We start from the raw sequence: 24,935 nt of genomic DNA on the forward strand, positions 1-24,935 counted from the left end.
GCGCTGACATCAGTCCTTTGCACGACATTCCATGCCAGATGTGCAGAGCAATGCAAGACACTGACCACTGGTGCACAAAACAAGGGCCCTGAAAGGGAGTCCCTAACTATAGAAGTCAGTTCGCAGAACGGGGAGGATGGGTGGGGCAGTAAGAAATCTATGACTAATATATACGTCTCTTACAGATATATCATTTCTGAAAGTAAGCAACTTGTTCATCTGAAAGAGACTATTAGTTATAGATTCCTTACCTTTGAATAGATACCCCAGCAATACCAACCCCTAGGGTGGGTCTGTACAGTAAATTCATGTCAGAAAGTCCTGGAGTACTAAACGGCCAAAGAAGCCATCTCTACGGACTTGACTATCCAGGCAGTAATGTTTTGTGAACATGTGCAAAAATGCCCATGTGGCAGATGTCACTAAGGGGGACTCCATGTCCCAAAGCAGTAGTGGTTGCCGTGGCCATGGTGAAATGGGTGCGTGGTCCTGCTGGAGGCTCCTTTTTCGCCAAGGAATAACAGATCCTAATGCAAAGGACGACCCATCTAGAGATGGTCCGTTTTTACACGGCCTGGCTTTTCTTGGAGCCCAATTAGCCAACAAAGAGTTAATCGTCCACCTGGAATTGTTTTGCGCGATCAAATTCAAAGGATAACGCACGTTTTGGATCAGAAGGTGGAGTCTTTCCTCCTCCTTGGTAGGATACGGGGCGGAAAGAAGGTGGGCAAAGTGATGGTCTGTCCTATGTGGAAAGACGTAACCACTTTGGGAAGGAAAGAAGGCCTAGTGCGAAGGACAACTGTGTCCGGAGGAACATGCAGAAAAAAGTGGGGTTTGAAAGAAGGGTTTGAAGGAAGAGCCTGAAGCTCACTCACCCTGCTGATGGCAACCCGAACAGCAGTCTTTTAAGTCAAGAGTCTGAGAGGACAATTATGTAGTGGCTCAAAAGGAGCACACATAAGAAACGTTAAGACCAGATTCTAGTGCCCCTGGGGCATTAAGAAAGGAAAAGGAGGAAAAAGGTGAGTAATGCCCTTAGGAAATCTATTTAAAATAGGGGACTTGGACAAAAGTTGGCAGATCAAGAAGGCGAAGGAAGGCTGAAATGGCCGAAACATAGTTTTTAAGGGTGCCCAGAGCAGAACCCTGCTGGGCGATAGAAAGAATGAAGAGGAGAACCTCCAAAAGTGGGGCAGAAAGGGGATCCACAGCCTTTGCTGTGCACCATGCAACAAATTTGTTCCATGTCCATGCGTATACCGTTTTAGTGGAGGGACGCCTGGCTGCCAAGATGACATTATAGACTTTGGGAGGAAGGTTGAAAGCTGTCAACTGCCGCCGCTCAACCTCCATGCAAGGAGGTGGAGGCTGGGCAGGTTCGGGTGGAGGACCGTCCCCTGTTGCTATGACAGAAGATCCTCCCGAAGAGGTAGTTGGATCGGAGGCTCCATGGCCATGTTCAAGAACTCTAGATACCAGATTCTTCGTGCCCAGTCCGGGGCCACAAGAATGACATGGGCCTGGTTGCGCTTGAGCTTCATCAGCACTCTGGGCAGAAGTGGTATAGGCGGAAAGGCGTATAGAAGACCGCAATTCTACTAGTGTCGAAAAGCGTCGCAGAGCGAGTGCTGCCTTGGAAATTCCATCACGCAGAACAGCTGACATTGTTCGTTCTCTTCTGTGGGGAACAATAACAACAAACCTCCGCCTATCAATCAATTAATGTACAGGTAATACATCCAAAGATGAGAAACATAATTGTCCCACAGACAAAATTATTTTCTTCATTTATTTGATCAAAAATTGTTTATTTTTATATGACTGTTGTATATATACACATTCAATTGTGACAAATCTAGTCATATCTATACATGATATCACTAAAGCAGCCCCACCAAGACATAAAACAGGAATGATAACACATCAATGGCCATACCAAAAATTACAAGCACACCAAACATGTAACAGAAAAGAGAACAAACAGTACATGCAAAAAATCATACAATAAATATTCAAAACATCAATAGGTGATCAAATTTAGAAAACGGAAAGCGTGTTTCGGAGTGGACTATGAAACCAACAGGTCCTTTGTCAGGGCGCAGGAGGTACAGTTCATGAGGTGATAACAATTCCATCCAGGGTGATTATATATATATATATATATATATATATATATATATATATATATATATATTATTGTCCACCAAGCACAGCAGCCGCTGTGCCAATGCACTCCAACCAGTAAATCCAAGGAAACCACGAAAAACAGTGCGTGTGCTTTAAAAATTTAATTCTCCATTCGCAGTTCCAGCATACAATACACGGCAAGTATAGAACAAAAAACCCAACGCGTTTCGGCGATAACTCTCGCCTTGACCCGTGAGCAAGGCGAGAGTTATCGCCGAAACGCGTTGGGTTTTTTGTTCTATACTTGCCGTGTATTGTATGCTGGAACTGCGAATGGAGAATTAAATTTTTCAAGCACACGCACTGTTTTTCGTGGTTTCCTTGGATTTACTGGTTGGAGTGCATTGGCACAGCGGCTGCTGTGCTTGGTGGACAATAATATATACAGGGCGACCTCCGCCCCTGGATTGCACCGCAGTTTTAGGTCCCGGTGTAAACGGAGGAAGTGGGTCGATTTATATATATATATATATATATATATATATATATATATATATATAGGTGTCGGGGCTCCTTTAACACAATGTATCAAAGCACATAAACATAATTTGTATGACACAGGCTGAAAAATATATAGGGACCATCAGGTTCAGAAATGTATTAGAATTAGCTTCCCACGGATGAGGTGAGCCAGAATATCAAGAATATAAAGGCCCTCTAGTACAAGGATAAATCAATGCAAAAAATAGGTAGCAGCCTGTAAATCTCCAGTCAAAGGGCAGATCTTTATCAGTCGGTGAGGATAGAAGAATTAAACTGTTAGGCACAGAGAGCACTTTGCCCCAGTATGCACTGAAGTGAAACACGGGCTATTTAAATAAGAGGCATCTCATATAAATACACTTCAAGGCTGTTAAGTCCTTCTGAAAAATGTCAGTCTGGGGGTCTGTCTGCGTCCGAAGGTATCCACCTCTTCGGTGGGGAACAGTTCTAACCAAAGCTCTCCCCACTGCTGATTGACCTTGCACCACCTCAGAGTGAAGACGCCATTCGTGATCAATCATGCACCTGCAGCTGAGTTTGTCTGCCCTGGCATTCAGGGAACCTGTCAGGTGTTGAACCACCAGGAACCTGATGTTCCAGCCATGTCCAAAGACGAAGAGCCTCCTGATACAGGGCCCATGACTCCACCCTGCCCTGTTTGGTGCAGTACCACATGGCAGTGGTGTTGTCGATGAGCACCTGCATCACTTTTCCCTTGAAAGAAGGAAGGAATGCTTTCAGTGCAAGATGAATCGCCCTTAGCACCAGAAGGTTGAAGTGGAGCTCAGAATCTGCCAGAGACCAGAGGCCTCTGATCTCCAACTCTTCCATTTGGCCGCTGCATCCCAGAAGTGACGCATCTGTCACCACTGTGAAGTCTGGCGGGGGAAGGGAGAGGGATCTGCCGTTGACCCAATCCTGGTTCGTTAGCCACCACTGCAATTAGAGTGCAGTGCCCTCCGTGGTCTGGACGAAATCTGAAAGATTCACTTGATGCTGTTCCCAATTGAACTTCAGGTCCCACTGCAGAGCCTGCATATGCCAACCGGCATGATCCACCAGCAGGATGTAGGAGGCCATGAAGCCCAGCAGCCACAGGGTCCTTCTCACCGAAACCTGAGAAGAGGCTGAAACATAGGACTCATAGCCCGAATATCCCGGACTCGCTGCCCGGGAGGATAAGCCCAAAACTGCGCTGTATCCAGAACCTCTATGATGAAAAGGAGCTTCTAAGAGGGGAATTAGGTGTGACTTTGACACTTTGATAGTGAACCCCAGTGAGTGCAGGAGGTCCACTGTAGTCTGGAGGTGGGAGATGACAGCCTTGGGTGAATTTGCCTCCAACAGCCAGTCGTCGCGATAGGGGAAGACTGGAACCCCTGATCTGCGCAGATGAGCTGCGACCACCGCCATCCCTTTTGTGAACACCTGAGGGGTGCTGGTAAGGCTAGAAGAGAGAACAGTAAACTGAAACTGCTTGTGGCCTACCATGACCCGTAGGTAACGCCTGTGGGCTGGCATGACTGGGATGTGGAAATAGGCATCTCGCAAGTCCACTGCTACCATCCAGTCTCCAGGGTCGAGAGCAGACAGAACCTGTGCCAATGTCAACATTTTGAACTTCTCCTTCCGGAGGAAGCGGATGACATCCCTGAGGTCCAAATTAGGACGCATGCCTTTGTCTTTCTTGGGCACCAGGAAGTAGTGGGAGTAGCAACCACAACCTACTTCTGGCAGAGGGATGCGTTTGATAGCCCCCTTGGCCAAAAGGGCTGTAACTTCCTGACAGAGAAGGGCCAAGTGACATTACGAGGGAGTGTAGGTGGCATGGATGTAGGGGTAGTATCGGAGGGGAGGAAGTAGCCCCTTCAGACGATCTGCAAAACCCACCTGTCTGACGTGATGTTTAGCCAGTGGGTGAGGTGATGGCAGATCCTGCTACCACTGGCGGCCCTGAAAGGTGGGACGAGGAAGGTTTGGAGGCCGCTGTAGAGGGGACACTGGTGGACTGGCCTGCCTGCTGGCCCCCAAACCTACAGCGCTGGGTCTCAAATCCCCAGCTGGGCAGCTTGTGCAATCTGTGGCCCTGGTTGGAACATGGTGGGGCACCCCTTCTGTAGCCACTACAGAGGCGAAAAGCAGACTGCACAGGGCGAGAGGTGGTAGCGAGGCCCAAAATATGGCCGTAGCCCTAGAATCCTTGAAGCGCCTTAGCGCGTTGCCCTTTGATGATTGTCGATTGTTTGGCGACAAGGAGGACATGGCCAAAAGGGTCGATTGGACATCTGCCGAGAAGCCAGTGGTGTAACGTCTCAGGGCTACTGACATTGAAATCGTCCTGCCTAGCGAGTCGGCGGTGTCCAGCCCACAACAAATGGTGAACTTTGCTGCATCTCTCCCCTCTGCGACCGCACTAGAGAGTACGGCCCAATCCTCCTACGGGCACTGAGGCAGCACCTGCGCAACAGTGTCCCTCACAGAGTGGGTGTAACGGCCCAAGAGACATGCGGTGTTCACCGACTGGAGTCCTAAGCTGGCAGAAGAAAACATCTTCTACCCAAGATGGTCTCGCTTCTTGGATTCCCTATCTGGGGGAGCAGTAGGGAACGCGACCTTGGATGTTGAGGCTTGGACTACCATGCTCTCAGGAGTAGGGTATTATGAAAGAAAAGTGGAGTCGCCCGGAGACGGGAGGTGGCGTCGGGCAATCATCCAATCCACAGGGGCCGCTGTGCTGGGCTTGGACCAAGTGCCCAGAAATATGTCTTTGTGGGCCTCATTGAACGGCAGCAGGGGCTCCGAAGAGGCTTCTGCCAGTTAAAGCACCTCAGTCAGGAGGTTGGTCCTGACTGCCACCATAGGAAGCTTGAGGCCCAAGGCCTCAGCCGCCGTACGCAACACCACAGCGTAGGAGGCTGTATCCACAGTAGGGGTAGAAAGGATACCAAGGTCTGTATAAGTATCCAGACCACTAGCCTCACCCAGTTCCTTTCTCTGGTCCGGCTCATCAAGCTGGTCTGCCAGAGGGTTAACAGACCCCTCCCAGTCCTCCTCACCATCTTCTGGCTGACACTAAGGGCGATAAGGAACGCCAGGATAGAACAGTAGTAAAAGAGTACCGGCCGGCGCTGGTACCGGCATCAGTCGACGCTAGACCGGCTCTGTGTCCAAGCCGAGGGGGAGGCCCTGCTTGACGCCGGCTGGGGACACAACCGGCATTGGGGGCGGTGTTGTCGTCAATAGAAAATCAGTGCCAGAGGAGGTGTTGTAAGGTCGATCGAGGCCGACCCAATCCAGGCCTGGATCCCTGGGGGCCCTGCGGCGCCAGACCAGCCAGTATCGAAGACCTAGAACCCCAGCCGAGTCTGCAGGGCCCGAAGGCGAACCGGCAGAGTCGGGCTGCCCAAATATGGAGTGGAGGGCTTCGTAAAAGTTACGAAGTTGGGCGGGGGTCGCTCCGGCACCTGGGAAGGGAGAGAAGCTCGGAGCCGAAGGACAACGAGCTTCTGCATCCAGCGTCACATCGGCCGGGGAGAAGGCAAAGAGCGACGTTGCTTCTTCATCTTGTTTTTGTGCTTCAACTTACCGAAGATAAAGACTAAGATGAGGAATGATGGTAGTGAATCCGTGACCGGTCCCCCGACCTACCTCTCGACCGGGACCTCAAGCGACACAGAGCTGACTGCTGGGCCTCGAGAAGCTTTCGGGACTGCTCCCGTAAAGTCTTCGGGTTCATGGCCCGATAGTTGGAGCACGACTTCGGATCGTGGTAGCGCTCCAGACACAAGAGGCACATAAGATGTGGCTCCGTAACCAACATCAACTTGTGACAGGAGTCTCAAGTTTTGAAGCTGGTCCGTTGATGTGACATCCCTCTGTGCACCAGGAGTCGAACGACTCAGAAAAAGAAGTTGACAAAAGTAAAAAAACTCTAGTCAAAAAATGACAAAAGGTACTGCTCTCTCTGGATCTGCGCTGGCTGGCGCGGAAAAAGAAAGAACTGACGTCAGCACGCAGGGGTGGCATCTAAGTAGATACCGCAACATCATCCCGGCAATCACAACGCAGACGCCGAACATGGAGTCAACCGACGCCACCTACTCACGCGCAGGAGTACTGCTATGGGGAAAAAAAATTCTCTGTACCCAGTCTTACACCTGGGGGTAATTCTAAGGCAAGGAATCTATAACTAATAGTCCATTTCAGATGATGACAATACTAAGGGTTGGTAGGTTTCAGGGAACATCTCAAAGCTGTCCTCTGTGTGCAATTACTAATATTACACTGGTAGCAGTAAAGGTTTATTAAAATGAGATGTTTGGTACCAAACATCCCACAGTATAGTGAAACCATCACGGAGCGGGAAACTCATAATGCTGAGTGTCAAACCCATTTACCCATGCATTTATGCCCGCACATGAGATCTATGGCACCCTGAGTTGGGACTAGGATTCCTGCTAGAGGGGTGTCTTACCTATATCCCATGCAGTGTTTGTGGGTATGGCACACAGGGATGTGTGCCATGCCGGCTCTTCAGTTTTGTCTGCACCAAGGCACATCGTCTGCGATGGCAGGGTGAATTGCCTTGGTGAGGGAACCCTGGGAAGGCACAATTCGTTCTGCAACCCTTGGTGTCCTTATTCATTACCAATGCCCAATGTACCAAGGGGTACCACTTAATAGGGACTTACAAAGAGTACTGAAGTTGTGCCACTTGGGAAACAAAAGGTACAGTTTTAGAGAAAGAACTTCTGGCACAGGAGGCCTGATTGGCAGGGATCCTGGGCACTTACAGTCAAAATGACACCATTTTCCAGGCAAAATGTGGGGGATAACCATGTCCAAAAGAGGCACTTTCCCCCATGACACCCCTTCCCAAACAAAAGAGGATGAGACTAACCTTCCTCTACAGAGTCTTCATCTTATAAGTGTAAGAACCTGGAAAGGACATCTGCATTTGCATGGGCAGTCCCAGGTCTGTGTTCCACTGAAAATTTCATTCACTGTAGAGATATGGACCATTGTAGCAGTTTGGGATTTTCGCCTTTCATTTGCATTAACCACCTGAGAGGCCTGTGGTCGATTTGAACCAGGAAGTGAGAGCCAAGCAGGTATGGTCTCAGCTTCTTCAGGGACCAAACCACAGCAAAAGCTTCCCTCTCAATGGCACTTCAACGCTGTTCCCTGGGGAGTATCCTTCTACCGATGAAACCCACTGGCTGGTCTTGACCGTAGTCATTTGTTTGGTATACACCCACTCCTTCCCCATGCATCAGTCTTCGATGCATGGGATAATCTGGAGCTTTCAGAACAAGTGCAGAACACGTTGCTTCCTTCAGAGTGTCAAAAGCCTTTTGACAGCTCACTGTTCAGTTCACCTTTTTGGGCATTCTTTTGGAGGTCAGTTATGTGAAAAGTGTCACAATGGTGCCATAATTTCTCACAAACCTCCTATGGTATCCAATCATGCCAAGGAAGTCCCTCGATTGAGTCTGGGTTGTTGAAGCCACCCAGTCCAGAATGGTCTGGATCTTGGGCTGAAAGGGTTGAAGTTGGCCTTTACCAATAAGGTGGTCCAAGTATACAACCTTCCATTGCCCTATCTGGCACTTACTTGCCTTGAAAGATAGTCCTGCAAGTCTCAGAGCCTCTAGTACCTTTTGAGGTAGATAAGGTGATCCTGTCAGGTGGAGCAAAAATCAGCAATATTATCCAGATACGCTGCACTAAGCATTCCAATCCAGCAAGGACTTTATTCAACAACCTTTTACAAGTTGCAGGTGCATTTGTCAACCCAAAGGGGGTCACAGTAACCTGATAATTTCCATCTGGCGTTGATAATGCAGATTTTTCTTTCGCTCCTGGAGCAGAACTATCTACCAGTACACTGATGTGAGAACAAAAGTAGTCAGGTACTTGGCCGCTCCCAACCTGTCACTCAGTTCATCTGCCCTAGGAATTAGGTGTGCATCAGTTTTAGCTACAGCATTGAGACTCTATAGTCCACACAGAACCTCATCTCTTTTTACCAATCTGGGTATGAGGCTAGGGGACTAAAATAACTGGGCTGCCCAGGGGCTCTCAGATGGCTCTTTGACTCCCAATACCAGCATCTTTCTTACTTCAGCTTTGATGCTCTCTTTCACATAATCAGATTGCCTGTATATTTTATTCTTGACAGGTAGGCTTTAACCAGTGTCCACATCATGGGTACACTAGCTAGTCTGACCAGGGGTCAAAGAGAAGAACGCAGAAAACTGATTTAGGACTTGCCTGCAATCAGTCTGCTGGTGGGCAGTTGGCGTATCTAACTAGACCACTCCTTCCACTGACCCATCTTTTGGATTGTTGGTAAGGTCAGGAAGAGGTTCACTCTGTGCTTCCTGATCCTCATTCGCAACCATCAATATGGCCTTGTCATAGCAGGGTTTAAGGCGGTTTAACTGGATGACCATCTTGGAGTTCCAGAGTCAAGGTCCACCAGATAGGTGACCTCCCCTTTTTCTTTCTAGGGTAGGGTCCACTCCACTTATCATGGAAACCCCCAGGAGCCAATGCCTCCAAAACCCACATCTTCTGCCCTGGTTGGAAAGCAAGCATAGCAGCCTTTTGGTCATACCATTGCTTCTAGAGTTCCTTGCTGGCTCAAGGTTTTTATTTGCTTTCTCATGTAATAAGCCATCCTGGAGCAGAGGTCAAGCACATAATCCACTATATTTTGTTTAGGCTCAACAAAAGGTTTCTCCCATCCTCCCTTCACTAGAAACAATGATCCATTGACGGAATGAACCCCACTCCCTTCTGTTGCACTTCCCTGTAGGCAAAAAGCAGGCATGGAAGTAGGACATCCCATCTCCTTTTGAGTTGTTCAGGGAGTCACCAATCATAACTTTCATGGTCTTGTTGAATCTTTCAACAAGGTCATTACACTGTGGTGGGAGTAGAGAAGTGGTATGGCACTCCACACTTCTTCCCCATGTGTTCCAAGTGGCCAGACATGAAGTTTATACCTCTGTTTGGCACCACCTCCTCAGAGAAGCCTGCATGGGCAATGGTAGTCCTAAAAGGAAAAGCCTCAGGATACCCGGTGACATGATCCACTACCACCAGAATATATCTGTTCCCTTGTGCTGTAGGAGGGTCAAGGGGACCAACTATGTCAACCCCTACCCTCTCAAAGAGAACCCCAACCACTGGAAGTGGACTTAAGGGGTAGCCTCTTGCTACTGGCTTGACAGGTGGCACAGGATTGACCAAAGTCATTCACCTTCTGGTGCATCCCTGGCCAGTAGAAGTGGCTGACTAGCCTACTCCAAGTTTTAGTCTGGCCAAGGTGTCCATATAGGCGGGGGAGGGAGGGGGCTTCGGGGGGTTAGAAAAAATAGGAAAGAGGCGCACTCACTGACTGATGCTTTTTCAAATCTTAACTGAATAATTAAATCTAATAATCAAACGGGTGCTACACTACGTACATGTGTTGGCTACACAGTCAATTAACAGTGTAAAGATGCAGACACCAGCCTGCAAGCAGTGTGCACTGTTCCTTGGAAAAACTTTATTCCACTGGTTATATAAAAATTCTCAAACAATAAACTCAGTAAATTGCTGCTTCAAACATTCATTTATCTTGAGTCAATACAATCATTTTACAGAAACCAATTACATCATTGTTTCTATAAATGTGATACATGTTCGTATACATGTGTACTTTTTCAATATATCACCATCTGGATTTATACACTGGTATACCTTTTTCAATCATCAATTCATATTACCAGTAATACAATGATCAAAAATACAAATAATTAATTATCATATAACTTGAATTTCAAGAAGTCCGGAGCCCAATGCATTTCGGGAATATGTTTTCCCTTCGTCAGGGGCAATTTCCTGTATTAAATCTCCAAAACACATCTTCACAAGCGGTATGATCGTGCAATTTTGTTCATAGAACCACTTACTCCTTAACGGTGATGAAATACAGATGTAATGTGGCAAAACGTGAAGACTTGATGGTGACTGTATTACGTCTCGATGCCTATCCTTGACACACATCCATCTTTCATGTGGTGGTTGTTGCTGAATTACGCGAATGTCTATGCGATAAGTTCCATCAAGGAAAATATAACTTGTGCTCCTAATTTGATGAAGCAATACGAGCTGCCAAAGTTTCTGTCGACTCACGGGTGCTAAATTTCCTCGTCAGCTAGGGGGGGTATTCATGGGTCAAAGTGAGGAGGAGTTCCCTAAACGCCTGAGGCACTACCACTCTCCTAGTGGCACCAGGTGTGGTGTCTCTGGCCTCAGTGTAAAGGATCCCCTCCTCCCAATAGGTTCTGTGGGAACCACTGGTATCACCTACTTCCTGTGCAGCAGCTTCGTGTCACAGGCTTTCAAGAGTGTGATAGGTCCTCTGCCCCAGGCACAGATCTTCCCTAAAGGGTCCCCCTTGGCACAAAAGCTCAACCTGGTAAGGCTCCAACTCCTGAGGCTCAGTTCCCTCGGGCTGACTCTTCTTCCCCCTGCAGACAAGGGCCTGGTGTCTGATTTGAAGCTGGTTCCCTAACCTTCCTGCCTTTTCTCTTGGAGGGCTGAGCCATTATTCCAGACTCCAGCAACTCTTTTTCACTCTGGGCTCTGCTCTGTGCTCTGGTTTTTACACGCACCCAGTATGGGATTCCAAGCATTTCTGCATGGATTCTCAGATCTGCCTCAGCCCAGGTTAAGGCTTCCAAGTCATTGGCAAGCAAACAATCAACTGGACTGGATCAAGACACTGCTAACTCTTTTTGGCCAGCAACCCCTCCCCAGTCAAAGGACGCAATCGCCATGGGATGGTTTGTTGCCACATTGTCAGCATTGGTAACTGGATAGGTCCTTCCAGGCAGATATTGTTCAGAGGACACCAGTTGCTTAGTCATCATGGCGACACTAGCACCACTGTCCGTATTTGTTAGTCGAGCAGACAGCTAGGGTTGCTTCATCTACACCCCCTACTAGAGTCGCCTCAGGGAGCTCCGTGACATGGCCAGTGCTCTCCAGAGATCCAATCCGGAGATTAGCAACTGTATTTACTGCAGGTGGCCTAGAGGCATTGTTCTTGATTTACAGCCAGAGTCTCCAGTTCGGTGCCCTGTGATTCTACAGTTCTGTCACCAAGCTTTCTTGGGATCTCAGTTCTTTCCCTGATACCCACCCTTTGGTTATGAAGAGTCTCTGGGCCCACCCTCCTGAACAGGTTTTTGGGGATCTGAAGAAGACTCTTTTTTCCAGAGTTACCCTCTTTCCCTTGGGGGAGCTTTTTGGCCTTTTTCTTATGGTCTACCCCACCAGTGGTAGGTTTGGCCACCATTGTTATGACCCAGTGGTTTGCCTTCTTCCCCAACTCTTGAGGAGAAAGTGGACCTAGGTCTACGAAGAATTGCTGTAACGTCTCTTGGTAAGAATTATTTAAAATATGCTTTTTCATTATCAAATAATAAAGCCCTACAAAGTCTTGCATAATTTTACCAGCTAACCAACCTAGTAATGTCACTGAGTAGTCTACAAAATCTACCTAGGGCTGGCTCTGGGGTTTTCAAGGCTCCCTGAACCGAATTCTATACTCCTCAGTGATGCTTCTAAAAGCCTCAATCAGGGTACCCTTCATGAGATTATGGGATTCAGCATCTTTCTCATTGAGTGTCAGGAGTCTATCACTGAACTTCCTAAGAACATTTCACATAGGATAGCACTCCAAAGCTTAATATTGACATGTTTGCTAAGACAGGCTCTCTCAAAAGCAATGAACCACTTGGTGATATCATCACCCTCAAAGGATTTCGGGACAATCCCTTTGGGGATTTTAGGGTCAAAAGAATCACTTTTCTCCTTACTTATTATTGTACTGCCAGCAGAGACGGGTCCTAGGCCGCAATCCTTTCTCTTTTTTTCTATAGCTAGGAGTTGTGCTTCTATAACTGTCCTCCTGGCTAAACCTCCTGGAGCAAGCTCTTCATCTGGAAGTGCTCCTTTGTCTTGGGGTGCTGTATCCTCACACCTATAGTCTGTATACTGACCTTCTGTAAGATCAGAGCCCTCCTCTGGATGCTCTTCGTCATACTCTGCCAAAAGCTCCTGGAGCTGTGCTTTGGTAGAGTCTGACCTAGTCTTAAGGCCATTTGTTTTTCACAAGCCTCTAAGTTGTTTATTAAGCAGGACAGGTAAGGGGCGAGGTTGAGCTCCTCCAACTGTACCAGGTCCTCTGAAGTACTGTTTCTGTTACTCATTATTTCACAAAGGTAGGAACCTTTTTTGAGAGGAAAAAAAACATAACACTAGTGTTCTAAATACAGTAGGCTTTTTTTTTTTTAAACAGTTGCACTAAAACGGTCCTTACAAGGTTCCTAACAATTAACTTAACATTTTGAAAAATAGACTATTTGTAAAATACAATTTAACTACAGCCAATTATGACTTCACTGGTATTGTCACTCTATTGTCAGAGTGGTTCAGCAAAAACAAAGTCGTAGACCCTACAGCTGATCCACCAATATAGGAAACCCACCTCTCTATATAGAGCACCACAATGGGGTACACTGTGCAGAGAGGTCGGTTAGACCCTTATTCCCTTACAGAGGCAAAAGTAGCTAATACTAATGCTCTATTTTGTAGTTGTGTGGGCAAACAGTTCTGGTTATCAGATGGCAGTGTTAAGCATGTGTTGTACAGACAGTGGCAATAAATGGACCACACACTCAAGTAGAGACCAATTTATAGAAAAATAGCATGTCTTTTTATATATATTTTGAACTAAGAACTTCAGTTACAGCTAAGCATGTCATACATTTCAGCAATAAGCAAAGTAAGAACAGGCAATATACAGTTGAGCACAATTATGCACAATGCTATCCTATGGAGGAAAACATAGAATGCAATAAATCACAGTGTAGAAGGACTTAGGGGTTCACCTTCTAGACTTCGAAAGTTAGGTAGCCAGTGTCTAAAGTTGTACCAGCGGTTTCTCAGGAGCGTCCCGGATTTAGCTGGGAGCGAGGCGCTGGGGTGCTACATAGAAGGGGGGGGGGCACCTTAAAACAGGCTGCACAGGAGGACTTGAAGGCACGTCGAGGGAACATCAAACGAGTGTAGAGGTTGCAAGGGCCTGGGTACCACAGTAGCACAAATATTTCAGAGATTCCCCTTTGGTGTGGCTAGGTAAAGAACAAACATGTGATCCAAGCTCTGTTGCGCAATTTGCACTTCACAGTCAGGAGCAAACACCTCAGAGGGGCTGGTACAGGATGGCTGGTGGGTCTCTGGGCTGCTAACGTCCCTTGGCGGGTGCTTGGTCCTCAGGTAGTTGGAGTCCGGCTTGGACTCTTGTAGTCGGTCTTGGGTGGAAGGCATCCGGTACTCTAGGGTTGGTGTTGCTCGTATCTGGAAGATACTAGTGCCTCCAGACTCGGTGAGGAGGCGGAGTTGATTCTTCAGAGCTATGGTACCTTCTCCTGGGAAGGTGCTGAATCAGCGGGGCACGAGAGCTAGAAGTCGAGAGTTCGGACTTTGCGGTTTAGGTGCCTGTGATGCAGGAGAGTAGCTCCTCTACTCCAAGGGAGTTCTTAGGCGATTTGGTCTAGTGCTGGATGGCCCGTCTCTTGCTTGTCCTTGGTCTTCTTAGGTCCATCGAATCTGAAATTCAAGGCTCAGGGGTGCCACCTAAATACTACATTTAGGGGTGTTAATGGGAATGCCAGGTAGGAACCAATGAGCTAACTACCTTTAAGGTGATTACACCCTCTAAGTGCTCATCTCACGTGGGGGTGGGCATATCTCTGGCCCTGATACGCCATTTCCCCATCTCGAAGATGGTGGAAAGTGAGCTGGGGATCCACATTGCCTGCCCTGCATTAGGGGTGGTTCAGGTTGACTGGGGACCCTCCCCCTCATCTAACTAATTTTCCCACCTGCCTTCCTGCCGAAAGTGGGGTCAGGACAAGGGGGTTGCCATCTGCTGCTAGCAGGAGAGGCATGGGTCGGAGTTGAAAGGCAGCGTCGCCTTTGTAGCTTCCCGCTCTAGAAAGCTGTTCCTGTCGGGAGGAGGTGTGAATCACCTCTGCCCAGGCCAGATATTGTTTCTGGCCCTTGAGAGTGAATGCTCTCATCCCATGGGTCCAGAAACATGTCTAGTAGTGGCAGGCTGGTGGAGACCAGTCAGGAACACCCTAGAAGCCGGTAGGGTTCAGGGAAACCTTCTAAGGGGTCTTCTGGGTGCAATTATTAATACATATGACACTGGAATCAGTGCAGGTTTATTAAAACGAAATGTTTGGTACCAGACATCCCATAATACAGTGAAGCCATCATGGAGCTGGGAAACTCGTAATGAAGAGTATCCAGCCCATGTACTCTCTATGGCTTCCCTTACAAATGCCTAAGAATCGTCATGGATATTGCAGGGGCATTGCATTCCTGTTCATGCAGATATGTCCTCATAGGGGATATAATGTGCCCTGCTTTAGGGCTATGGCCTGCTAGAGGGGTGACTTACCTATATCCCATGCAGTGTTTGTGGGCATGCAAAGAGAACACAGTGTCCTGAGAGGTAGGAGTCAGTAGACAATTTTAAATAGCATGCACCTAGCATTGCTTAAGAAGAAAGAAGGAGAATACTCATTTGTATGTGTTTTTGGGCATGGCACACAGGGATGTATGAAACTGAATAGATGCCCAATGCCAGGAACGCCAAACCTCAGGTGCACAGCACTTGAAGAGGCCCGTAGGCCAATATGATTCCATTAACTCTTCTACTGAACATTTGTAACCTTATTATTCTCTTTTTTTCATTCATTTATCCGCAACGGTTAAACTAGGTCAAAAAGATTAAACGTAATAATCAGATCTTCCATGTTTTATTTGCCATACAATGATTCCAACAAGTGACAATCCACAAGCCTTTTTGTTCACAATTAAAATCCACAATTTCATCCATGTGTGTTACACACCCAATGCATTTTGTGAACAAAATCTCTTCTTCAGGGGTTAACTGAACCCGGAAAATTAGAAACAAAATATAGAGTCAAAGTAAAATATCATGTTTCACCCACAGTAATTCTGTGTTGCTTAACACTGTGTGTTCACCCTGTGGAGTTCCAGACGAAATTACATTATAATTTCCAGGCAAAAAATGGGGGCTAACCATGTCCAAAAGAGACACTTTCCTAAACACATGAGGTGGAGGCTTGGACCACCAAGCTCTCGAGCGCAGGGTGTTTCGTTAGGAAACCGGGGTCCTCCAGAGCAGGGCGATAGCAGCAGGCCATTGTTGTGTTCACAGGAACCCCTTTGCAGGGCTTAGACCAGGACCCAAGCAGGATATCTGTAAAGGCTTTATTGAATGGAGAAACAGTTCTAAGGGGGTAACTCAGGGCTGAAACACCTCTGTCAAGATGTTAGTCTTGACTGCCACTGAGGGCAGGCTAGGCTCCAGGACCTAAACTGCCCTTCTCACCACCATACCAAAAGAGAACCCCTCCGCCGTAGCCAAGGTAGAAAGAGAGACCACACCAGTATCTGGTGAGTTGTCCAGTCCACTGTTGTCTGCAAATTCCTCACAGAAGTGTATATTGAAGTCTAGCAGCTGGTACGCTTCAGGGTCCAGTGATCCATCCGAATCTTTCCCAAGTCCTAGCCCATAAGAATAGGGCTCAAGCTCTGGTCTGGAGGGTATAGCGCCGGAAATTGCCTTAGGCGACGCTCCTACGGCTACATGCCGGAGTCGGGGATGAGAATAGGGACGGGGCCAGAGGGAGTGTCTACATCAGAACTGGTGTTGGGAACTGTTAGAAATGGGGTAGCGTGGTGCAGAGAGGGCGGGCCAAACTCCGGAGGAAATGTGTAAAGCATCTGCGCAGCGCACACAGGCGACACACAAGGTACACTACAAAAAGAGACTCCACACCAGGTTAGGTGGAAGAAAAACAGCATATGTATTATACAGAACACGTTAGGATATTATCACAGGTATCAACACCGTGCCAACTGGCACCAGGTAACCATTTACAGGGGACTATTTACACAGCAGGGCCAATCGGGCCACTGCCAGCATCATCACACAGTTCAACGAATAAAGATAAAGTCCTCAGCAATAACTGGGTAGCAGCCAATACCTACTGGCAAATCCATGCACTTGGCATTATCCCAATAGTATTAAGCATGAATTACATTAGCCTGAGGCCTCTCAGTAGGCGTAAAAGCATTAGGTCTAAACCTGCGGCATAACTGCAATATCATTAGGCATAAATCATAATGGGTCAGACATAGGCCTAGATCACCATAGTCTGATATTGGCAGGCACATTAGCATTGGGCATACTCACATGACATTAGGCAAACTTGCATGAGGCGTCTCAATATGCATAAAAACACATTATGCCCAACCATTAGGCATGGAAACATAGGGGATACTCTCATCATTCAATCCCAATCCCCCCATTAGGCCGGAGTCCTGAGCAACCCCACATTAGCATGAAAACATGAACACCCCATTAGGTATAAGAGCATTAGGGGAAAAACCTTATCACTAACCACAGGCCAATTATGCATAAAAACATTTGTATAAGTCACATTTGCCTAAATCAGCACTGCAAACCAGAGGCAAAAACATTAGGTATCATCCTAGGTACAAATGCATTATGCAACAATATCATGCAATAAATCATATTGGGCAATAGGCCTTGCTAGCATAAACACAGTTCGCCCCAATCGGGGGCACAACACTCTGGAACTGGCCCCAGGCCAACTGGCCTCTCTCTGGGGCTCAAATGCTCCATGTCCCGCAAAGTCGGGACTGGCTGCAAAAACAGCAAAAGCAAAGTGCGCAAAGCACTGGGGCAGGGCAAGAGTGTCTCTCACTCCTCTCTCTCTTCTCTTGAGGAGTACAATGCCCCCAATATGTTGCAGCTGCCCACTGTCAACCAAGCAGGCAGGGGGGAATCACACACAAAGGGATCCCCTCGTAGCGCTTTAGAATCCCGGGGCTGCAGATGTCCGCTCCTCTTCTCCTGGGCACAGTTGTAGCGCCTTGGCAGCAAACAGATCACAGTCAATGCAAATATGGCACTCTGGCAGCACCCCAATGCAGCACACACACAGGGGAATTGAAATATAGCACTTTCACAGCACAGCGCTGCAGGCGTCAGCTCCTCTTCCCCTGGCACCTTCAATATAGCGCTTGCGAGGCAATAGGTCCCACTAGAAGCTTCAGGGACAGAAGATAGTGTACCTATTATGATAATCAGGAAAACAGTGCCCACCAGGCGCTAGAGTGCAGGCAGAGCAGCACAGTCACTTCAAATATGGTGCTCACCAGGCGCTAGGTGACTCACAGTTTCCGGGGTCCCATCCGTGGGAGTAGCGCCCATGCTCCTCACCTCCTTGGAGGGAAGGTAGTCAAAGTATAGCACTCACGAGGCGCTAGGACAGCAGAGAAGGCAGGCCAGGCTGGGCAAGATCAGCAGACAGTGGGCACTCATCAGTACAGGACAGCAGCTCCTAGACGCAGTCATCTCCCATAAAGTGGCACTCCTCCTTACACAGCAGTCTTCACTCCAGCAAAGGCTCTCACTGGCCCTGTGTACAGCAGAGGGGTACAGATGGGCTCAGGGGCCAGCACACAGGCCCATGCGGCGGTACCTCCTGGCAGATTGTCCCCTCTCATTCCAGTCCACCCTCAGTCTGCGCACATCGCATCTCTACTGCTCTACATATACACCCCTCCTCCCACCTACCAGATAGGGCTGGAAGCTTCTAGAAGTTCCCTGGCAGTTTCAGCCTCACTGCAACTGGGGGAAGTGTAGAGCACCATGTCACTTCAAACACTAGACTGCCAACCCACCTAAGGCAGGCGGCACAAGCGGACAGAAATGGCATCCATTTTAAAAGTAGCATTTTACCAAGGTGCATTCTTACAAGGAGAATTACAGGTGCATACACCATTGCATCATTTTTCATATTTGTATTTCAAATTCATCAACATGACATGTTTAAATAGGGGAAATCAGTCTGCGCACGCCATTGCGCAGCATGTACTATGGCATCTCACACCACACATGGCCTATACATTTCTCTACCACTGTGGATATATCCTCAAATTGGGGGGTGAAAAGCGAAAAAATTCAGGAGAAAGGGCCAAGTCCAACAGGGACAGTCGAGGTAGGATGACTGGCGCCAGTCCGGGTCCATCTGTGGATCCAAGTGGCCTGACTGGTGAGATCTAAACACCCGGATCCATTCCAAGGAGAAAAAACATACACTTATATTAAAGTACCCCAAAGAGATATTGTATGTAAGAAGAGAACTGTGTTGAATTTCAGGAAACAACGTAAGAGGTTCCTGTTCACACACAATCTCCACTTCGATTGGGCTACTTGAGGATAGGTCTTTGCAGGTTTCATTTTACACCATCAGTCTATATTTCTCTTCATTTTTCTTTCGGTTAGGAATAGTTCTTTTTCCGAACAGGTTTACTTTCCTCACAAGCGAAGTAGAAGTTTGTGCTCTACAAAGGGTTTCAATCAGTTAAATAATGTTGTACTGAATGGTTGTTTTATTTTTTGGGGAGAAAGAGGTTTTGGTGAGGTAGTTAAGGTGAGGAGCTCTGTGTCCATGTTCATCTGTGTGTACTTAACCACTTTGTGTAGGGAGGTATCCATGTGAAGTCCTGTATCGTCCCTCTGCGTGGGCCTAGACAGTGTAAACGTGTATGCTGCTGTGTCTCATTCTGTTTGCTTTGTGATATTTATGGTATCAATTGTTTCTTTAACTGACTGTTGCAATTGGTAGTCTCTGGCAATATGACAGGTTTTAAAGTGGTGCAAATGCTGAAGTAGGGCAGGGGCAGAATCATGGCATCATTCGTATATTCTTGGCATATGTCAAAGTTCAATTCACAATGTTACTTGCCTGTTCTTTTAGGTCCTGCATGTCATGTTCCAGTTTCTTTTCACGCTCCGTTGATTTGCGTAACAGCAATTTCAAATCTGCAATGCTTTCATTTTTCTTTATTAGATCAGTTTCCATCTCCTTCATTTTAGCTTCATACTTCCTGTCAACAAGCAAATAGGTAGTACTTTGAAGTAACTAATGCAGGCTAGGAAGATGGGTCTATTACCCTCAGTTGCAAAGTAAAGTACATTGTACACTGTCTATAATACCACAGTGCCTTTGACAGACAAATCCCACTCTACCTCTCACTTGTAGGGCAGGTCTAATCTCAAGAGATTTCTGTTAAGAGAGGGTCCTCTAGAGACAAGCCTTGTGCATGTGTGTGATGCTTTGGGCGGGTCTGATGACCAGGGACCTTCACATCAATCCTATTCCCAGACTGATTGTGTGAAAAAAATATAAATATATATATATAGGAAGCGCCGAATGTAAGCAACCACCATGAGCCAAATGGATGTTACAAACCAATTTGCTCACTTTCTCATCATTGGCAGCTTTCCTATAAATCAAAGAACCAACACTTAGACTAAATGAAAAAAATATTGCTTGTGTGTATCCCTATCAAATAAGTTACTTACCTTCGGTAAAGCCTTATCTGGTAGAGACAAGATCTAGCTGCAGAATCCTTACCTTAGAATTGTCCCCAGGAGCCAGAAAGGATCATGAGACTTTTCTACAGCAGCACATCTGCACGTCAGTAAAGGGCATTGAGGGACTCCGTAACAATGACGGACACCAGATGTGACATCAACAGAGACCATTTAAGCCCTTCCCCCTACGCAGTGACGTCAGTTTCTTCTTCAACTACTTTCCACGCTAGAACATGAAACAACGTATAGAAACTATAATGAAAACAGTGTGCCCAAAAATAATCTTCTTTATGAAAAACAATCATATTGGTTTTAGTATATATATATATATATATATATATATATATATATATATATATATATATATATATATATATATATATATATATATATATATATATATATATATCGAACTTGACAGTAAGGCCCCTAAGGGCCTGAATGCAGGTGAAGATTTGTACACTTGTTTATAAGCACCCAATAATAGACTCCATAATAGCTCCTAGATAACTAGTATGACATCTTAGAGAGTGTATTTCCCATATAGGGTGGTCTTAGATCTGACAATTAAATGAATAGGTCTGTAGTTGTGGGATCAGTAACTAATCTACATCTTGGAGGTGGTGCTTATAGGCTGCCATGAAAGAAAGAAATAACATCTTATATAAGCAAATGTCATATTCTTTCAACCTCCCACTGCATGAATGTGAAAATGAATTGGATATCATTTTTTCACACAAATTAAAACATAAAAAAGATAAAAAACACTAAAAGGAAAAGAAACTAATCACACCATTATTTTTCACAGTTATAAAAATATTTGCACTGGGGTTTTCTTTTTCCTGGGGTCATGAGAGATCAAAGTACTGTGGCACATAAAGAACCAAGAGTTTCGGTGAAACTTGACTATAAACTTGTTTTGTATTTATCTCTTAGAATCTAACAGTGGTTATTGTTTAATGCCTACATAAATATTTTGTATAAACAAGTTCTGAAAATACAAATGGTACTATTGCAATATAGGTTAAAAAGGTACATAATACATTGCACTTTACCTGCTTGAATTTGCACAATTTGATATTTTTATAAATATGAATTACATATAGGATCAACAATGCAGACATTGAGTCTTTTATTGTAAATAGTATGTATATATCATGAATTTTAATTATTTATGAAATTGTATATATATATATATTTTTTCTAAAGAATGTAATTTCAAATTTGTATACATTTTGTATTTTTCTACAGAATTTTCAGTAGATTAGACATTAGTCCCATTTAGAACTCGAAATATATAAAAGAATATGGCACTGCGCCATTTATATGTGCAAATAATGAACTAAATACCACTGTGTATATATGTATAGAAAGAAAGACCACAAGGAGTTAATTTGGGCGTTTTATTTGTACAAAACTCCGCCCTCTATTGGTTTAGAAATGCCTTAAGTACCCTCTTTGTGATCTAGTAGCGTATCATATGATCAAGCCTCTGGCTAGAGGCGAAACGTGTCATGCAGGACAGCTTGGGTGTTATTTGATAAAATAAAAAACACTTAACTTTGCACAAGATCTTGGGTCTGGCTTGTTCGTTTTTCCGGTTGGAGCAGTGGGAACTGGGATGCTGGTGGCATCAAGCGATACAGGACTTTATATATATATATATATATATATATATATATTTTTTTTTTTTTATTACTTTTTTTTCAAAAACAAGTAGAAAGAGAACCAGTTCACGGAGCAGGGAGGATGGGTGGGTCAAGAAGGAATCTGTGGCTAGATCTTGTCTTTCCCAGACAAGCCATCTGATAGAGATGTCTAGCCGCAGATTCCTTACCTTGGAATGAGCTACCCAAGCAATACCATCCCGAAGGAGGGTCTACGAACTGCATCGTAGGAAAGATCCCCGACCAGGCTAACCTGTCTGAAATAAGAAGGAAAAGAGAGACAGGCTGCTAGGAAGGGAGGTGAGGGAGAAGACATCTCACCAGAAACATTGAAGAGAAGCATATACGGATCAGAATCCACAACTTGTGCAAAAACAGGGTAAGAATAATAAAGATGAGTCGGAAAGAACCGTCCATAGAAACATAATACTACATTGTTCCCTTTAAGTCAAACGGGCCAAGAAAGCAAAATGAAAGGCCAAGGACAGTAGCTAAAACTACTGAGTCAAAGCTCCTAGTCATAGAAGCAAGCAATGCAGAGACGATCAACTAATAGTATAAGAAAAGCATTGTGGGCAATTAAAAAAAGTAAGGCCACAGACCACACTCAGAGAGGGAAAGGAGCTCTCTGGGACTGTTCAACATAAAATTTTCAGGCGGGTTTGGCAGACAGAGGGACCCAAGCAACAATCTGCAGGGGACTTCCCAGGGTATGAGGAAGAGTGCAGCAAGTAAGCAGAAACACACTCCGCCGTGAGAGAGCGGCAGGAGATCACTCACTGTGGAGATACCTAACAAAGGAATGTATAAAAGTTATGAAAAACATATATATGCATGAAAACAACCACACACACACCCCCCATACAATAAATAACAGGTGTTTAAGAAGGCACCAAATGAACCGAGATGGAACAGCAGCAAACTGGCAACCAACCACATGGCCTCGAATAATAGGAAAAGAGGCAGAAAACAACACCATAGACTGAGCAGTGAAAATAAGGCTGCAGAGAACGGTGGAAAAAAAAACAATCTCGCTAAAATAGAAAGATAAGACCATTATGGAGAACTGTAAAAGGGTCAAATAGAACAATGCCAACACATGGAGGCCTACGCAGATAAGTAGTCCCCTTCTGAGGGAAGAACAACACACGGGGAAGGGGCAAGGCTGAAGCAGCAGACAATACAGAGGAAATAGCATGGAAAGACCAGCGCCACAAGTGAAGGTCCAAACCAAGAAACCAGCGTAAAGAACAGAAGTAACAATGGAGAGTTAGTGCTTACAGCCTAACAAGGATGTGGGCTAGAACAAATAGGAATGGTCCGGGTACATAGTGTAGGAGGCTGACTCAGTATATAGTGTGTGGACTAGGGTGAGGCACTGTGCCTTGAGTCAAAGCAACCCATACTGATCGCGTTTAGGTCCCTGAAAACTAAAGATCTCAAGGGGTAGCTGTGGAGAGCAGCTAAGGCTTATTCAGGAGGGTGTAAAGCGGGTACATTTACCACTGTACGCAGTCAGCAAGCTTACACATAAGAACCACACCAGGTGAGTGTAAAAATACTTTGTATTTATTAGTATACACTAGACACTAACTTGGTATATCTCCTACCTGGAGTGATCGAATACACACAAGAAATACTTCAAAAACAGGTAAGTAACGTATGAAAACACATAGGCACCTAAAGGGGGGGCCAAACCATATACTAAAATAGTGGAATGTGAAATAGTTACGAAAACAGGACTAATGCACAACTATGGAGGACCCCGGGGCAAGCAAAGAACCACCCAAGATGAGTAGCCAGGACCCCAAGGTGCAAGGGTGCAGAGCGGTTACACTTGGTCTGATGTCTATAGAGTAACACAGGGTAAGTTGCAGTTGTATTTTTAAGGTTTTGGGACTCTTCCAAAAGGAACCACTTGTATCAAGGAAGGTTGCAGAGTGACCCCACCTGTGGATACCCAGATACCTACATCAGGGAGCCCGGGTGTATAGGAGTGAAGTGGTGTCGTAACCGCTTGTTGACGCCTATGGAGGATCGTAAAGGATAAGCAGCTACTGAGTCTCATGAACCAGGCCGGTGGAACCACGATGTGTAATCCAGATGAGAAGACCCTGAAAGCAGAGGGGACATAGTCCAGACTACCTTTAGGAGAACACAGGAGCACAATACTAGCCCTTGTTGGAAGTTCTTGCTGCAGCATGGTGAGGTTTAAGCAGAAACTGTGAAGACCAAGTGACAAAGCAGGAGTACAGGAGCCGTCCACAAGCTATCCCAAGGGGTCGACGACTGCAGGACCTCAAATAAGCCTTGGCAAACAACAGTTTACAGGAGAAGATGCTGTGTTGCAGACCAGCTAGGTCTGGGGGACTAACCCAGCAACAGTAAGTTGGAGCCAGGCATCAGCATGCAGGAGAGCTGGCAGGAATCAATGGAGCCCCCTCAACGACCCTCTGGCAGCAAGCACAGGGAGTCGCAGGAATGCCTCAACAGCACAAAGAAGTTGAAGGCCCAAGATGCAGAGGATTCAGGCCATGTTTGGGGTGTGTAAAGAAATATAAACAATCTATAGAACGAAGAAATGCTGAAAACAGTTAAAAAAGGCGATTGAAAGCAGATTAGGAAAGGCTGAATAGAGCTGAACATAGAGCTGAAAACGGTTTGAGCAGACTGAATAGAGCTAAAAAGGAGAACGGGAAAAGGGTTACAGATAAAACAAAAATTCCATGCGACCATTTAAGTCGTTGGGCTTGAGACAGTGCAAAAAAATGATCCAGTGGTTTTCTCTATGGAGTAGGCGTTTGTCAATGTCCCTTCCTTCAATTTTCTCAACTGTTTCCAAAACCAAGAATTTCAACTGGCAAATGTTATAGTGATGTTCTGTGAAGGGTGGGGGGGACCACTGATTTCATGTTCTTTGTTCTAATGTTACTCTTATGTTCAAGAATTCTGGTCTTCACTTTTCTCTCTGTGTCGACCACATAAACCAGGCAACAGGGGCATTTTAAAAGATATACCACGTT

At 46.0% G+C, this 24,935-nt stretch overlaps 1 protein-coding gene across 1 annotated transcript in view; it reads right to left on the bottom strand.

Moving 5' to 3' along the window:
* The window catches only part of CEP290 (centrosomal protein 290), a 1,386,965-nt gene that overhangs the window by 66,701 nt on the left and 1,295,329 nt on the right, over positions 1–24,935 (bottom strand). Inside the window, exon 49 of the mRNA XM_086918001.1 lies at positions 19,614–19,755. Coding sequence (XP_086774127.1) covers positions 19,614–19,755 — 142 coding nt within the window. The remainder of the gene's footprint in view (positions 1–19,613; positions 19,756–24,935) is intronic.

This window comes from Lissotriton vulgaris, chromosome 1_1 (assembly GCF_964263255.1).
Source record: "Lissotriton vulgaris chromosome 1_1, aLisVul1.2, whole genome shotgun sequence".
Classification (NCBI taxonomy): Eukaryota; Metazoa; Chordata; class Amphibia; order Caudata; family Salamandridae; genus Lissotriton; species Lissotriton vulgaris.